This window comes from Phaenicophaeus curvirostris, chromosome 4 (assembly GCF_032191515.1).
Source record: "Phaenicophaeus curvirostris isolate KB17595 chromosome 4, BPBGC_Pcur_1.0, whole genome shotgun sequence".
NCBI classification, from domain to species: domain Eukaryota; kingdom Metazoa; phylum Chordata; class Aves; order Cuculiformes; family Cuculidae; genus Phaenicophaeus; species Phaenicophaeus curvirostris.
In genome coordinates this window covers 36749845-36767977 of record NC_091395.1, presented here as the reverse complement: position 1 = coordinate 36767977, position 18133 = coordinate 36749845, and the positions used below count along the sequence as shown (strand labels likewise).

General features: G+C 36.1%; 1 protein-coding gene across 1 annotated transcript in view; it reads right to left on the bottom strand.

Annotated features, from left to right (window-relative positions):
- Positions 1-18133, bottom strand: part of DDX60 (DExD/H-box helicase 60) — a 42191-nt gene that overhangs the window by 11128 nt on the left and 12930 nt on the right. The window contains exons 13-29 of the mRNA XM_069855767.1: positions 17351-17603; positions 16356-16519; positions 14644-14796; positions 13415-13564; positions 12249-12368; positions 10326-10421; positions 9502-9617; positions 8881-9026; positions 8578-8687; positions 8367-8471; positions 8153-8281; positions 6426-6553; positions 5861-6016; positions 4494-4638; positions 3426-3578; positions 2319-2423; positions 788-988 (exon numbers count right to left, since the gene is read on the bottom strand). Of these exons, the coding sequence (XP_069711868.1) occupies positions 788-988; positions 2319-2423; positions 3426-3578; positions 4494-4638; positions 5861-6016; positions 6426-6553; positions 8153-8281; positions 8367-8471; positions 8578-8687; positions 8881-9026; positions 9502-9617; positions 10326-10421; positions 12249-12368; positions 13415-13564; positions 14644-14796; positions 16356-16519; positions 17351-17603 (2430 nt within the window). The remainder of the gene's footprint in view (positions 1-787; positions 989-2318; positions 2424-3425; positions 3579-4493; positions 4639-5860; positions 6017-6425; positions 6554-8152; positions 8282-8366; positions 8472-8577; positions 8688-8880; positions 9027-9501; positions 9618-10325; positions 10422-12248; positions 12369-13414; positions 13565-14643; positions 14797-16355; positions 16520-17350; positions 17604-18133) is intronic.

Here is an 18133-nt window from a genome sequence, read left to right as displayed (position 1 = left end):
TTATGCTGAGGTTTGTTAAGTTAATTACATGAAATTCACATAAAGATCTAAAAGACAAGGATTTAAGTATCATTAAACTAAAACCAGGAAGTGTTGAAATTATTATTTTAATATTTAACGCAGAAGTTTAGCTATTTACTCTGTTATCTTAAAAAGACTTAAGTTTGAATTCATTCAGTGAGTCTTTGAAAATAATTTTCTAGATACTGAAGTGGATGTAAAAATCAGATCATTTGGAGGTAAGAGTTCCCTAATTACAGAGGAAATCTATGACCAGTTTGCAGTCATTCTCATGGGTTATTTACTTAAATCACTGCATTAAATGGCAAGAATAAGACTTCTTTTATTCCAGAGAATTAGTATGCAGTTTTAAACAAATCAGTAATAGTGAGAAAATTGTATGTGTTTCAATTGAGAAAGCATTTCATAGCTCCCCTCTTCCTTATGGAAATGTATATTCAATTTTTTTCCTCAAACAAAGCTGAGATTTTAAATATTGGAAGACTTTCTGATTCTCCAATTTAACGCAAATATTGCATAGAACAAGAGTCAGTAAAAATACCTTCCTGCTAGTAGCCTTCTTTCTGATGATAATATTTATTGCAAAGAATAAATGCATGAAAATTAACAGTACAGTACTTTGGAGAAGATCACACAGGAACTAAGAGCAGATAGCAGAGTATGCAATTTAATTCAGAGGCAGATTCCTTACTGCAGAAGTCCATAGCTTTCTGCTCATGTTAAGGAGACATTACAATTAAATTGCTATAAGAAAAAAAAATTAAACCTTTGCTTTGGCATCTGCTTTGTCATCAGCCTTCGCAGCCAACAGCATGAGTCTCAATATTAAGCTAATAGTCAGAGGAAACTGGCCTTTCAACTGAGGTACATTGGATTTGATAAGTCTTTCAACTTTGGGCAGTGGAATGTCGTAGAAGAACACATTTCCAATCATATCTTGTCCCCGTCTTCCAGCACGTCCTGACATCTAAGAATAAAATATTTAATATTTATATTATTAAAACAATAAAAATATTAATTTTAAAATAAAATATATGTAAGTTGCATATACTGGTACTATCTACACAGTCAATAAAGCATTTATGCAGAATATTAAAATAATGTTTGCAGAATATATTGTACCTCAAATATAGCTGGTTTACAAATGTGGCAGGTTTATTTACTTTTTTAAATATGAACTTCCAAGTTTTGTAAAAGACCTAAACACTGACCAGGACATATGTGATAAAAACATCTCTCTCACATATGTTTTTAACATTTATAACATTTTATAACATTTTATTTATAACATATTTATAACATTTTATTTAACATTTATAACATTTTATTGAGTTCATGGTAAGTTTTAACTTAATTTCTACCTATACACCAGCTTTGTTTTTAAGTTACGTTTAGCTCTCAATTATTTGTGGGTATATTTGGGGTAGAGGTGCTCTCAATATGAATACAGAGCACAGAATATGAATAAGGAGCAGAGAGAAGCTGCCTAAGGGTGTATTTGCTTGCTTGGTTCACCTGTTCTTGGTCAGGTCCGTTGTGGTGACTTGCCCCATGTACCAGATGATTTGACAAAGCTGTAGTCATATAATTTACATGGAGCAGAAGGGAGGTTCATGCGGGTCCAGCTACTGCACAGATCCACTCACGCTCTGAATCTGAGAGCCATTTGCCAGCCCTCTGAACCAGAGGCCAACTGGCAGTACTTCAGGAAAATACGGGTTTGGAAAACCAGCACAAGAGCAGGAAACGTGAGCTAGTGAAGAGGTTACAGTCTCTCAACCCACCTATTAATTTGTGCCATCACTAGAGACATTCTGCTTTATTGCATTTGCAACCTCATCTACACACTGCTGTGTTGCATTGTGTGGAGTGCCACCTCTAAGAAGGAAGGAACTCAAATGTCCCTATTAATCCAGTCAGCAATCTTTCGTTTCCTCGTTACATCCCAACTGTATGTTCTTACAGTATATTTTTAACTATTTTGGAAAAGCCAGGCTAAAATAAAACAGCTTTTGTTTTTCCAGCTCCCATAACTGCATCTATGCCTTTAATTCACTGAGCAATTGTAATACTTTCATTCCTGATATAAGTCTTCTGACTACATACATTATTCGTCAGCTGGTAGTTCTGAAAAATTAGTAAAATAACCTTAGCTAAAACTATTATCATCACCAAAGGGAACAGCTAAATCTCAGAATATACCCAGAAGTATACATAAAAGACATTTTTTTGAATTTGTGTGTGATGACAGCTACACGTGTGCTGTTCTTGTAATAAAAAGTGGTTTATTTCCATACCTGTCTGTAATTTAGGGCATCTAAAAAAACAGAATCTTCAGCAAAGACAACAGATTTACACGGCATGTTGATTCCTAGTGCAAGTGTTGAAGTAGCTGTGACTACCTATAAAATATCAAACATGAGTATATGTATTAGAAATGGCGGTATCCTTTTTTTTTAAAAGAAAGCTATAATATCAGCTGAAATCAACAGGAACTTTACTATCATTTTTCATATAGCTAAACTTTCATCTGATTCATTTAAAAGAGCTATGAACATACATGAATCTCACTCTTTAGTGTAGTTCATATAGCTATTATATATGCGTATTAAACTTTTATATCCAGAAAGTTTATACCACATATTTATGGAACATAAATTGAAATTATATTGAAATTGAGCACAAATTGATATATCCCATGAAGACAGCAGAGAACCTCAAAACTACATAGAGTTCACTTAACTAAAACATATTAAGTTGGCTGCTGTGCTAAGGACAATTAAAAATGTTTCTGTAAATGCATTAGCAACTAAAGAAGGGCTAAGGAGAATCTTCACTAGAAGTTGCAGTGAGGTGGGTAATTGATCTCCTCTCCTAAGTAACAAGCAAGAGGACAAGAGGAAATGGCCTCAAGTTGCTCCAGGGGAGGTTTAAACTGGATATTACAAAAAATTTCTTCACCAAAAGGGTTGCCAAGCGCTGGAACAGGCTGCCTGGGGAAGTGATTGAGTCATCATCCCTGGAGGTATTTAAAAGTTGTGTAGATGTGGCGCTTACGGCTTTAGTGGTGTTTTTGCTTAGGTTTAGTGTCAGACTTAGTAGTGCTAGGTTATGGCTGAACTTAATGATCTTAAAGGTCTTTTCCAACCTAAATCATTCTATGATTCTATGATATGCTAATCTGAAGGATAGAAGCTGTTAGAAATAAAGTTCTATAGCTATCAGTTCACTTATTTTATTTGTTAGGAAACATTCAGGTCAACATTTTTAAATGAGCATGACAAAGTTAACACAATATATTTTACCACTGGTGAAAGGTACTCTACATTTTTTATTTAAATATATGGAGAAACTAAATTTTTTGGGAAAAAAAAAAGAACTAATCTTGATCCCAATTTACCAACCTTGATATAACCCAGTCTGAAAAGCATCTCCACTACTTGTCTTCCTTTGGCACCCATAGATCCATGATGGTACCCAATGCCCCTCTGCGCCATCACTTGCTGCAGATAACCACTTCTTTCAAATCTAAGTCGATGAAAAATCTTCTCCAAAGTCTACAAAGAAGTTAATTAACATTAATCACAACCAGATGTTTTTAATGAAAAAGTCCTATCTGATAAAATTCCAAGCACTACAGAGAAATGTAGCTGGTTGTGATCTTCAGTGAACCTGAAACCCTAAGTGCATAACTGGATGTGTACCATCAATAGCTTCATTATGAGGACAAATCTAGGCTCATCAGTACATTTCTATATACTATCCGTATTTTCCACCTTTGTAACAAGTGCCATTACAACAGTCCCAACTGTCATACCATGCAGCTAGATGCAACCAGACATGGTATGCTTGCAGTCATCTACTACTGCTGGAAACCACATCATATAAATATCTTTCATAAATTATTCATTAATTATTTGTATATGGGCATAAGTACACTAAATAGTGTTGAAAATTTTGCTTTGTGAGACTGGAACTTTTGGAGCCTAAAAATTATTATTATTATTATTGTTATTTATTAATTAGTAGGAGTAGTACTTAGTATTTTTACAAGATATGAAAGGCTTATGAATGTTTTGATAAGCATGCAAAGTTGCCACACAGCCTATGCTTTTAACTTAGTTAAAAGAATAGAAATCTGATATCTGATCAAGTAACAGCATTACATTGCTGATAGTTCATGAAAATTTACTGCAGTATACATCTCAGAACTCCTATCACAAGGACAATTCAACATATTTTTATTTGGGAGAATGAAAGCTGTACGTGCATCTTAAAAATGAAGTTATTAAAGACTGATACCAGGAATCAAATTTAAATGGAAATATTTAGAGTGTTTAATTAAGTCAATGAGTACTGTTATGACAAACAACTGCATTGCACATTATATGTTTTATGTATTTATGCACAAATTCATGCATTTTAGACATATGAAACTAAACCCATGTTGTAATTACCAGCAAATTACTTACATCTTTATCCACTGCTTTAGGATCAGCATAGGTACACTCAGAAGGGACGGCAGTTAGCTTTTTAAGACTTATTTCTAACTGTTCTTTTTTAGTCAAAAGATGTAGCATAGTTTGCAATTTACTGGAGCTCAACTTTTTTAAATCCCTGTATGAAACATGTAATCAAAAATATTGTTACTGTAATTAACATATATTTCTCAATTTTAAAATATTCCTTGGGTACTCAAAGGTGCAGACTTTTAAACTGTAGATTCAAACACGCAGGTAGATCTGTTTAAGTAAATTTTCTGACAATGCTAACAGCTTCCTTTTATCATGGTTCTACGCAAAACAGCAGTAATGGTGATATACAAAAATAAAAGAAGATAAAGGCAATGACTGTAAGTACTTCATTTAGCCAATAAGTAAGCTAACATGATTGCAGAGTAAAAGATTTAAACATGAAAGAGAAATGTGATGGATTTACCACCAGTAATGGCATGGACTGTAAGGATTTTGAACAGGATTTGAAGAAGAAAGGAGAGACATAAATCTATTTAAAGGGAGATTTTCAAGGTACTTCAATGTCTAAATATGTGTCTAAACTCCTACTGGATTTTCAAGTTCCCGCTTACTACCATTGAAGTCAACCAAGTTCACTCTTTCATGATATTAGGTCCAAAGAATGCACTGTAAATTGTCATGATTAGGAGGGCAAAACCACGATGCTTTATGTTCCTGACAATCCCGACAACTATAGCCATATTTCATTGCTAAATGCTTTATAGAAATACAGAAAGAAAATTCAAGGTTAAGGGGGAAACAAATACATTACAATCCAAGCGAACGGCTGATGGATATTCACAGAACATCTCACCAGTCAAGTTAACCAATACTTCAGCGATCCACCACTGTAACCAGCTATGGTGAGGCTAAACTATGTAAATATTCTCCCACGCTGGCTGAACCAGCACAAGGGTCAGATACTGTCCTGTTTTTAAGAGGTGCATGACAAAAGTTACTGTGTCGTCAAAGAGCCATTCTGATATGTTGATATGTCAGTAGTGAACTATTCTATATTGACCAATTTCATATACTCAGGTATGTCTGATTCCTGTGTTGCGGTTCCAATACTTTACATAATGCCAGCAACACTGGTATCTTCCTTCTGCCTGAATATGCAGTGGATACTGCTGATTGATACTGCCATATAGCTGCCTCTACTGTATGGGTTGCTAGAGTACAAAGAGGAGCAGGAACTGCTATACTGCAAGTAGGATGAATGTGCTGCTGTAAGGTACATTCCCCAAAAATAAATTATTCTGTCACAAAATTATTGTCTGTTATAATATATAATCTTTTAAATAATATGTAATTGTAATACTTACGGAGGGAATTTTCTTAGCATTTTTTTCACTTTTCTTAGTTCATCCCTTAAACATTCTTTTTCCCTCTCAGTATTAGGGTCTTGTAAACGTTTTTGTTTTTCCAGCAAATTGAGGAATACATTCCTGGCTGCACATTCTACTGAATCCAAGTTAAATCTTGAAATAAATAATACAGAATATATATCAGTCAGGTGAATCTTAATAGAGTTTTTATCTATATGTAATGCTGTTACAATAATATTCAGTGAGCCTTATCATCTGGCAATAGTTGGAATCTAATCATTAGGAGCATATTCCTATTTGACATGATTCATTTTCTTATGATTTTCTCAGACATCATGCATGCACAAAGTAGTAAAATGCTCCCAGTCTTATTTCAGCTAAACTTTTAGTGCCATAAAAGTGCATGAGTTGATAGAGCCTGTAGGCCTTTACTTCGTGTGTTTTAAAGCAAAGGTAACAAATACCATACAAATGGCATTTGCCAAGCTTTATCAATGCTTATCTCTAAAATCTATTTTTCTGAATATAGGCAATATACACATAATACATGGAAGATACTTACATAAAAAATATGGCAGGCAACTTATCCATCTCATGTAATTTCTCAACAAAACCTGCAAAATTCTCCCACTTTTTCTCTTGTGAGCAATCCACAGGTTTTGGCTTAAGGTCCTCCAGTAGCTCATTCACCTGAACAAAGTAGTATCATTGTGGAGATTTTAATGGCAGAAACTTCGACCATGGGATAACACATGTGAAGACTCCATTTTCCTGTGTCAACTTCTATCACCTCATCTTTTTTAAAGCATTCAGAACTGCAATAGCCACACATAGTTTACAGACTAAAAGGTCTGTAAGTTATCAGCTGGCTTTGGTAAGACCTCAAAATGCAAATTGTTGTAGCGTTCACAACTACCATCCCTGTGCAAATAATAAAGTATCGCTAACATACTAATTATTATATGTTTTAATAGTTATGTGTCATAATTCAATAATTTGTATTTTCTCCAGATATTGGTTTTTTTTTTCCTTGTGGCAATTCACCACCCCCTCATATTCCCTTTTATTATATAGGAATAGCTGGTCTCCAATCTAGAACTTCTTTTTTTTCATTGCCTCTATTTCTCTCTTTTATATGGAAACATACCTTCTGTCTGTACTGTGGGTACACGGGTTTCAGATGAACAGCAAAAAAGAGGTACACTAAAAAGCAGAGTAATGGTACAATAGTCTTACTAATTGTAGCAAGTACCTAAAGAAATACCCTATGCAGTACTATAAAAGAAGTACCCTATGCAGTGCTACAAAAGAAGTACCCTATGCAGTGCTACAGACTAGGAGAAGTCTGTCTAGAAAGCTGCCTGGAGGAGAGGGACCTGGGGGTGTTGGTTGACAGCCGACTGAACATGAACCAGCAGTGTGCCCAGGTGGCCAAGAAGGCCAATGGCATCTTGGCTTGTATCAGAAACGGCGTGACCAGCAGGTCCAGGGAGGTTATTCTCCCTCTGTACTTGGCACTGGTGAGACCGCTCCTCGAATCCTGTGTTCAGTTCTGGGCCCCTCACCACAAGAAGGATGTTGAGGCTCTGGAGCAAGTACAGAGAAGAGCAACGAGGCTGGTGAAGGGGCTGGAAAACAGGCTTATGAGGAATGGCTCCAGGTTGTTTAGCCTGGAGAAGAGGAGGCTGAGGGGAGACCTCATTGCTCTCTACAACTACCTGAAAGGAGGTTGTAGAGAGGAGGGTGATGGCCTCTTCTTCCAAGTGACAGGGGACAGGACAAGAGGAAATGGCCTCAAGCTCCACCAGGGGAGGTTTAGGCTGGACATTAGGAAAAAATTTTTCACAGAAAGGGTCATTGGGAACTGGCAGAGGCTACCCAGGGAGGTGGTTGATTCACCTTCCCTGGAGGTGTTTAAGGCACGAGTGGACAAGGTGCTGAGGGGCATGGTGTAGTGTTTGATAGGAATGGTTGGACTCGATGATCCGGTGAGTCTCTTCCAACCTGGTTATTCTATGATTCTATGATTCTATGATTCTATGAAACGAGGAGTTGAAATCTTGTAGCAATATCAGAAGTCTGATTCCCAGAGAAGCTTGTGAAAACATCACCTTGAAAACACTTATGGAAATGCCACAAATATTAGTACTTACCTTGCAACTATGGCAGCAGTTAAACCTAATAAATAAAGAATTATGGGAGGAAAAGCTCCCATAATTATATTATTATGTGTAATTACTATTATTTTAAAGCTGTACACAATCTTAAAAAATACCCTGAAACTATTACCTTACGGTTTTGGCCAAGCTCGATCCATTTGGTTAGTTCTTTCTTTAGTTCCTGTTCATATTTCCTCACATCTGGTTTTTTTATTACTACTTTATTCTTGAAAGAGACAAATTCCTCAGGATCTAGCTCCTGGAAAACAACATTAGAATAAAACATGGCAGTATCTTGTAATCTGTTTATTTGATATATTTTGCCCAGAGCTGTGTACACACACCTGTGCTCTTGGCCACGCTTGCCAGACTTTTACCATTGTGTCATAAAGTTGGATGCTCTCTCGTGGAGACAGAGAAAGATCTGAAGGAATTCCATAGTTCTCAATCTGCAGGATTTTAAACAAAAGAAATATTAAGGAATTGCTTTGATTGAATCCATGTTGCCTTAATGTAACAGTTGCTAAACAATATTGACACCAGTATTATGCTTACATGATTGACTGTTAATGCAGCACATGGATGACAATGTTCAATGATAAAATCATTGCCCTTTAAAGAACACACATACTTTTCCAAATCATTGTATCGTTCTTCATACAAGACTGTAAAGAGACAAAAATACTGTCATGATGCACTTGGCTGTTTTAAAAAAATAGTAATTAATCTTGCAAAATTTGTTTTTATTTGAAAGAAAAAGTGAAACAAAATACACTTAAGTTCACACACTATGGTTAAAGTTTTTGCAGAAGTAACACTAAAATTTATTTCTTAGTTTTGAGATATTCTGATACACACCTAGTCTAACACGGTATGATTTCTTTTGTTCTCGTACTTGAGATTTTGCTTTACATTTTCTGGTAAACTTCTTTTCAGAATTTGTGGAACTTCCTTCTATTGTACCCTCAGCATGTTGCCAATACCTTTTCACTGATTGTAACCACCTACAGTGCAAGAATAAAATAAAATTAAGGTGTAAAAAATATTTTAAGAAAATTGCTACAGTTAAAATAGATCAAATACTACAATCTGCTCAATTTCTCCTATAGAATTTCCGATCTCCCTCTCACATCTTAGTGCAATTTTCTCCAGCTTACTGCATGGTGCAAATAACAAATGTGAAATAGCACCATTATTTGTATAAATATAGCACAGGTGTCTTCTCTGATTGATGATAGACAAGTGTGCTTACCAGCCTTTGGCAATTCAAATAGATGTAAAAGTCTCCTAAATTCTTCTGCACAGCTCAGTTACAGAGTCTGAAGTAGTGCCTGCTCTCATTACAGAGTTAAGACGCACAATACAAATAACAATATAATTCCAAATCAGTTGCCTCCTGATAGTAATTGACTCCTGTATCTAAAAGAGCTCAAATCCACTTTAAACATGCTCTTGTGAGCAAGAAAATTCAACACATACTCAGTTAGGTGTTCTGGGTTACTGACAGTAGCAGAAAGTGCCAAAAATGGGCATCGAATTGTTACCAGAAGATGCTCCCAAACTTCTGCGCCAATTTCACCACCAAGACAATGGACCTATGTTTTGGGGGAAAAGGATTTTAAAAAGAAGAAAATAAGTGTTCCTTATCAAAGCACACCCATAACAGGAGTTGTTCTGCTTTTTGTAAAAATCAAATGTTTGGCAAGATCGGTACTGAATAATTCTTACATTGTAGCAAATCACTGTGAGATCCAAATCAAAAGTCTAGTAAATCCCTCTCCACACTCCACTGCATAGCAAATTAGTCTAAATTTCAATACTACATTCATTGTTTGTATCCTAGAAACTCACTGGCATAATTAGGAATTAATTCTATATAAAAGAAAGAATACAGTAGGAATTTTAAATTTAGTAAGATTAATCATTGACTTTTTCCCTAGAAAGACTGACATGTACTGTGTGATGTGAATCCCAGTCTGGAATACTCTATTTGTACCCCTGAGATGACAGTGGTGGCTTTTAGTTTGTCAGTTGACTGGCTTGAGAGAAATTAATGAAGTTCCTGGTAGCTTTGACTGAACTGTATGTCCTCTTGAGGACTAACAGAGTTTTAAGTTCCTTCATTGGAGCATGTAAACACTATCAGCAAACAGGATAAAGCAATTAAGTCTGAAATATTATTTCTGGAAGTTGTTTGGTTTTTTTAACCAGCAAGAATGTATACAATGAAAAACAGTCACCAACATTTTTTCTCGAGATGTTTGGTATATTGGTTAAACTGGTAACTATTAAAAGATGCCTACCTCATCAAATATAACATATTGTATCCTTTTGGTCCATTTCTGGGAACGAGGAGACAGCATCAAGATTTCTAAACATTGAGGCACTGTCACTAGTATCTAAGGATAAAGGTTTGTAAAGCATGTTTTAATAAAGTGAATAACAATTAAAAATAGATTCTCTATTTAAAAGCATTTAATATATATATGTATTCAATTTAAAGGTAAACTATAATGAATGAATGATTTGTCACTGCTATCTTCCAGAACAGCAAGAAAAAATATCCAGGAAACTACAGGCTGGTCAGCCTCACCTCAGTCCCTAGGAGGGTGGTAGAGCAACTAATCCTGGAAATATTTCCAAGCACATGCAGAACAAGAAAATCATAAGGAGTATTCAGCCTGAATTCACCAAGGGGAAGTCATGCTTGAACAGCTTCTATGAAGAAATGAGTGGTTTGGTAGATGAGGGAGAGCAGTGGATATTCTCACAGACAAGCTGTTGAAGTATGGGCCAGATGAGCAGCTAGTGAGCCAGACTGAAAACCAGTTGGAAGGCTGGGCCCAGGGATTGGTGAGTAGTGGTACAAAGTCTAGCTGGAGGCCAGAAATTAATGGTGTACCCCTTAGGTCAGTAGCATGTCTGTTTAACATCTTCATTAATGATCTAGATGATGGGGGAAAGTGTACCCTCAGCAGGTTTGTTGATGACACCAAAATGGGAGGAGTGGCTGATATGCCAGAGGGTCATGCTGTCACCCAGATGGACCTAGACAGGTTGGAGAAATGGGATGACAGGAACCTGATGAAGTTCAACAGGCAGATGTGCCTTCTCTGGAGCGAGTCCAGAGAAGGGCAACGAAGCTGGTGAAGGGGCTGGAGAACAGGCCTTATGAGGAACGGCTGAGAGAGCTGGGGTTGTTTAGCCTGGAGAAGAGGAAGCTGAGGGGAGACCTCATTGCTCTCTACAACTACGTGAAAGGAGGTTGTAGAGAGGAGGGTGATGGCCTCTTCTCCCAAGTGACAGGGGACAGGACAAGAGGGAATGGCCTCAAGCTCCACCAGGGGAGATTTAGGCTGGACATTAGGAAAAAATTTTTCACAGAAAGGGTCATCAGGCACTGGCACAGGCTACCCAGGGAGGTGGTTGAGTCACCTTCCCTGGAGGTGTTTAAGGCACGGGTGGATGAGGTGCTAAGGGGCACGGTTTAGTGTTTGATAGGAATGGTTGGACTCGATGATCTGGTGGATCTCTTCCAACCTGGTTATTCTATGATTCTATGATTCTATGAAATGCTCCACCTGGGGAGGAACAACCACATGCACCATCATGTGCCGGGGGGCATCCAGCTGGGAAGCAGCTCTGTAGAAAAGGACCTGAGGGTCCAAGTAAACATCAAGTTGAATAGGAAGCAGCAACTTGCCCTTGTGGCAAAGGTGGCTAATGGTATCCTGGGCTGCATTAGGAGGAGTGTTGCCAGCAAATCAAGGCAAAGTGTCCTTCCCCTGTGCTCAGTACTGATGAGGCCACACCTGCAGTCCTGTGTCCAGTTCTGGGCTCCCCACTAAAACAGAAACCAACTTAGTGGCCTTCTATAAAGGAGTGAACTATGTCAGTGGACAAGGGAAGAGCTACTGATGTATTCTATCATCTGAACTTCTGTAAGGCATCCGCTGTATGCTGGCAACCAAAAGGATTTTAATGTTTTTTTCATTTTTTTTTTCATTTAACCAGAGCAAGTAATCAACTGCATGTCCCCTAAGCATGAATAGTAAGGTTGTATGCCATAGACTAACAGTTTCTGGCAAGCAATACAGGTATGCTTAGATTTTTCCTCAACTTTTTATTTAGTAATGGCACAGTTTTTATAATTAGAATTGACATTTTCAGAATCCAGATGGAATACAGAATTCATTATTACTGTGACAGAAGACATAAGACCATACCTGAGAATTCATTACGTCATTGCGATAATCTCGTGTGAATACTCCACACACTGTCAATCCATCTGGAAGTGTCTTGGTGAATCGACTGTATATAGTTCCCACCACTTGGTTTACAAGGGCCTTAAATAAAGCAGGTCATTAACAAAATTAAAGAGCGTACATCTAAAGGCATATGATATTCCAAGGTTTAAAAAACCATTCCATTTTGAAACTGATATTAATGTTCTAGACCATAATGTACTAAGTAATGAATTGTTAAGTCTGAACTGTCGACAACATCAACTTTAAAAAGATATGGAACTTGATTTTCAATTATACTCAAGTGCTTTCAAAGAAATTTAGTGCAGTGTAGAGTGAGTTCTACATTATCAACTCTATATTTTAATTATTTTCAGGGCAGTTAAATATAGGTCATGTACTACTGCATCTACAAACACTTTCAGGATCTCAGACTCCTGGAGCTGCAGTCCACAACTGAACTGTTACTCAAATGAAAAGATGATTTTGACGCCAAACCTGAGTATAACCACAAACAAAGTGATTTTACTTACAGAAAACAATCTATAAGTATTGTTATTGAATAACAGTGCATGTAATTCAATATCCAAAAATTGTATTACTGAACATCAGAGTAAGTTTCGGAAGAAATCAAAATATTGTGCCTCAGCATTTAAGACAGTTTTTAACTACTAGGCTAGAAGACTCATTTGAAAGAGTCCCACTGCCTAGAGTCTCATAAATTTTCTCTTGAAGCATCTGACAGTGATCTCAATTAGAAAAAGATTACTTGCTTAGTCATTGTTCTGTGCTAATATTACTTTCACTATGTTTGTAGACTGTTTGTAGACTTTCACTATGTTTGTAGACTTTCACTATGTTTGTAGACTGTTGTTCAGCATTTATGTATACGGTAGTGAAAATCCAATTAGCTATACAGATATTAATAGACAAACTATAAGTGAATTTAAATATTTTGAAGATTTTTTTTGTAAACGTGCTTTTTCTAATAAAAGTAAATGTAAAATAGAATGTAAAGATTCCATTTCTAATTAAAAATTAAATATATAAACTAAATTTGGGTAACAAGTTACGCTAAATGGTTTCAGAATCATGCTGAGAAATACCGTAGTCATACATACAAAATATATAGTAGGATGCAGCCTTACCTTTGTAGGAGCAACATAAACAACTACTCCATCGTTGCTCATTTTCAGAACTTTTTCCATGCAATAGTATGATGCATATGTTTTTCCTGATGAAGTGGGAGCGACAATCACCGCAGACTCATTATTATCTACAGCATCGAGAAGTTCTCGCTAAGAAAAAAAGCAGTCAGTTATGTCAAAATGTCTTGTTATAGAGTTATTCTTGAGTAAACCAGCTCTTTTTGTGGAAACATCTCTTATTTTTACATGTAAATTTTATACAGATTTTAGACTACAGAAATATAGAGTTAAACTAGTCATCTTATGACTGTATTCTTTTCTCTTAAACTGTTAGTGGAAAAACAATGGAACTTCAAATTATAAAACTTGTCTATTTCAATTACTTGGTCTGAGATACTGGCATCAGAACATTCTGGGTCCAAAACTGGACATTTTCAAATTAAAAAGTAAAAGCACTTAACTCAGCAATGTATAATTTAGTTACAAAAACTTACTGTTTTAAACAAGGTAGTATTTTTTTCTTGCATTATAACAGTTACACCAATACTGTTCAAATCTCTCTTCTGTCCTACCATACAGTGTTTATTAATCTGTTTTCTTCTCTGTTATTGTCTTCCTCCACACTCTCTCACCTTACATAGGTCTGTGAAAGGATGAGGGAAGCAGTACAGAAGAGGAAACAGAAATAGTACTAACACTATGTTTCTCTATCAGCACATATGCCAAGTTTGAAGCCGCTTTTCAAGAGATACAGGCAGATACAGGCAGGCAAAGCAGCAAGTTCAGGAGGCCTCTTCAGGTCAATAATAAAAAAAAAAAATCTAAGTCAGACTTACTTTGCTTTAGGCAGAAAAGATATTTAATCTCTCCTCATGCTATGGGTAATTCTTTAGGGACAAATGAGCAGAGGATGAACAGTCAGAGATTATCAAAATGAGGTGTTACCACCTCCAAATACGGTAATAACCAGTGGAATCCCATGGATCTGGTATTCCTTATGTTGAATTCCTTGGACCAAGCTCTCTGTAGAAAAGCTTTCAATGCAGGAAGAACATAAAATACAGCCCAAAATGATCTTCAGACTTTGTTAAACTTGTTAGAAACATTAAATTTGTTAAACAACACTATCTTTAGCAAGTAGTATAATAATGTGTATTTTTAAATGGGAAAAAGCAAATAATCAAAGATCATTTCCATTTACTTTATGCAAAAAGTTTGTGTCTTGTTACCTGCCATGTGTCTGGTATAAAATGTTGCACTCGGGGATCTGGGTCATTTCTTTCTTCCCTAAGCAAGTAATAATCCATGTATTGTAGCTGAAAGCGAGCTGGACCCACTTCAACAGCATAGTTGCTTGTCTTCTGATCTTTACTATCTCTTGTCTGTAAAGTCAAATGAAAATTCAAGTTGGTTTGAAAGCTAGCAAGAGATTAAGAAAATGGCACATCTTTTACTCTGTGGAACTCTGCAAGCTCTGAAAAACATGGAAGTGAAAGTGTTTTTTAAATAACTTCTTGCAGAAATCTACATATAACCTCATGTCAGAGTAACACCTGTATCTCTTCAAATAAGACTATGTTCCAAAACCAGTATACCTCCCATAGCAAGTGGTAGTGATGGTGTTTTTGTTCACAGAAGAGCTATCAAAGAAAGCTCAGCCTCTTCAAGTTATTGCCTGCGAGAGCCTTCTCATCCTGTACTTATATGTCTTTTCTTCAGCCTGCTCTGACCCCTTGTACAATGAATTAATTGCAAAAGGAAATTCAACATAAAGACTGAGTATGATCACAAATTTTATAAATGCCTGCATACCTTAAGACACACCAAATTTAATGTTCACATCTGTTTAAAACATCTGATCCTGGAATCCATATAGAAAAGCATTACCTGTTACAACATACCCAGAAGATCAGAAAATCACATATAATTTAGGTTACTGGGGATGTCTGCATGCCAATTAATCCAAATCACTGCTAGAAGCAGATACATTAGATAAGGTCACTCAATTTTGTGTTCAGCCAAGGTTTTAGTATCTCCATGGATGGAGATTTCGCAATTTCTTTAATTTCTTCAATTTCTTGAAAGAAAATTGAAGTAATATTTTCCCTCATCTGATCCTCAAGGAAGGATGATAAGCACTTTCCAGAAACAAGCTTTCAAAAATTCCTGCTTCTACTGTGCCTGAAAAATGAGACACTGAAGTGATTGTTTATGGGTTTGCAGTTCGCTGTAATCTTCCTTCTTTTTGCCATTGACTTTATATTGTGCAGGCTGTGAGTTATATCCTCCCTCTTCTGCCTGAGAGCCATGAATAACATCCCACAAAGGTATCAAACTGTTCCTAATATTAAATCCAGCAGTTGGCAGATTGCTAACATGCAGAAAAGCTAAAGGTCTAGCTGGTGCTCTTAACTGTGGCAGCAAAGACAAGCAATTTGACACTATTTCCTTCAGAGGTGATCAATAATACTGATCAGTAAAGTATTGATAGCACATTTGGGCCTGTTAGAGAGCAGGTGCTCAACACTTCGCTGTCAGCAGTTATTTTCGACACATAGATTTTAGCTGATGTGATGAATTGATCAGCAAGTACCTCTTAGAGTTGTCTAAGGCTTTAGGCAGACTTAACTAGAGCAAATTAATCTTGATCTGTGCTTCAAAGGTACCCATACAAAATTCAGCCATACAAAATTCAACTTACTAAAGGGAAAGTGGCATATTGTGCCAGCTAGCCCTCAAATCAAGCAGAGAAATGTATCCATAGAATTAAGGAAGATTAATATCTAAAGCAAGAACAGACAGTTCCAAATATTATTATACAATACAAAATAAAATAAGTGCAGTATAGATCTTCTACACACTATTCAACACTAATGTAAACATTGCTGATATTCAGCTACAGATCCAGTTACAGTAGAATCATAAGAGTCTATAAAGTTACCTGATCAGATAGAGAGCATGCCAAATACTCAAATCCAAGAAGTCTTAGATATTTGCTCAGCTTTTGTAGGTGTGGTTTCTCCAAGAGATCTTGATATTTTTCAAGGAGGATATGAATCCTCCTCATGATTTGAACAGCTTTGCTTAAATCTTTTGATTCATTACCTTCAAGAAAAGGAAGCCTATAGTTACTTGAGAGCTGATTGTGTCACTGGGAATATTGTGATATTCAGTATTTTCAGAACAGACCTTATCTGTCCAACCACATTAGTGACAATTTAAAAATGAATTGTATTTAAAGACAACTAGCCAAAGATAATTCAGATTCCTGTGACATCTACAAGGAGTGCCATCAAAGACCAAGCACCCAAATAATTCTACCTGCTTCTACATGCTCAGCTAATAAAAGGGAGTCATACTTCTGACATCTACACAATAACTGAGCTCCCCCATTTCACCTTCCTGGCCCACACGTTTGTTATTAGTAACATATTTCACTACAATGTTTACAAGTATCTTCAAGACATTTAGAGCAGTGTGTGTTTGGACTCTTCTGACTAAGGCTATGGATAAGCAAGTTAATTCTGGTGAAACAGGAGGCCATTTCTGTGCAAATTGTCATTTTTCAGACTGAGAGCCAGCCACTTCATCTAATTAAAGAATCCACTGCAATATAGCCACATTTTTGTGTGTGATACATAATCATTACAGATGTATACAACAAAATATTTTTTTAATTTGTGCAATGTTTATAAAGCAGAACAGGAAAACATCTACACTCTAATTCCATTAGATACTTTATGGCTGACTCAAACCATCTTGAAATTGCAGAAGGAGACCAGAGCAGGCTGATTATACTTAAAAACACCTTTCATGCTCCTGAAACAGAGCTGTATTTACACTCATTTATCCCAGCTAAGAATGTCTGAAGTCACTCACTCTCATGTTTAAAGTGAGTGGAAGTTGAGTACTGGACATGAAATTTTGCTGTCATACCTTGCTCTCTGCAGTGTTTCTTCCACACATCTACACAGACAGACAGTCCTCTCATTTCTATGCTGTACTTCACAGATTTAGATTTAAGAGTCTTGAGAAACTCGTCCAATTTATTTATTCCAACAGTCAGATTTTCTTTAATTTCCTTTTCAGTTGATATACGCAAGGCTTCCCATTGCTCCTGTTCTTGCTTTTCTTCTTTAGATTTTAGTCGCCTGTTGTTTTCCTCTACAATTTCTTCTGCTTTACTTTTCTATCCAATAAAAAGAAGATACTTAGAACAAACCATCACTGTACGCAAGCATCATCTAAGGAAAATCATCCATAAACACAATCATAGCAAGTTTATTATAGTTTTCAATTAATCTGTGTGATGCTTTGTGTTTCAGGTGTTGTTTAAAATACTACCTCATTTTGAAGGAGATACATTTTCTGTATCCCAATATGTACTGTTCAAAAAATCTTTCCTAATCTTAATTTTAAGTCAGTATAAAGCTTCATAAGGACTATAAAAAGGCACAAATGTGGTAAAATGAAATAGCAGATATCTGAAAGTTAAACTTCAAGCTTTTATTTTATACATGTGTAATAGTAATTCTGATCATATTGAGATGTAAAATTAAGAGTTCGGTCTTACTTGAAGTTAACAAAGTTATTTTATAACAGACTTTCACAGGTAATTCAACAGGCCATAAGCTATAATCCATTGTAAAGTCTATTATAAAATAATACTTGGATTACTACTGCTCAGTATTGTTCATGAGTATCCAAGTACATGCTACT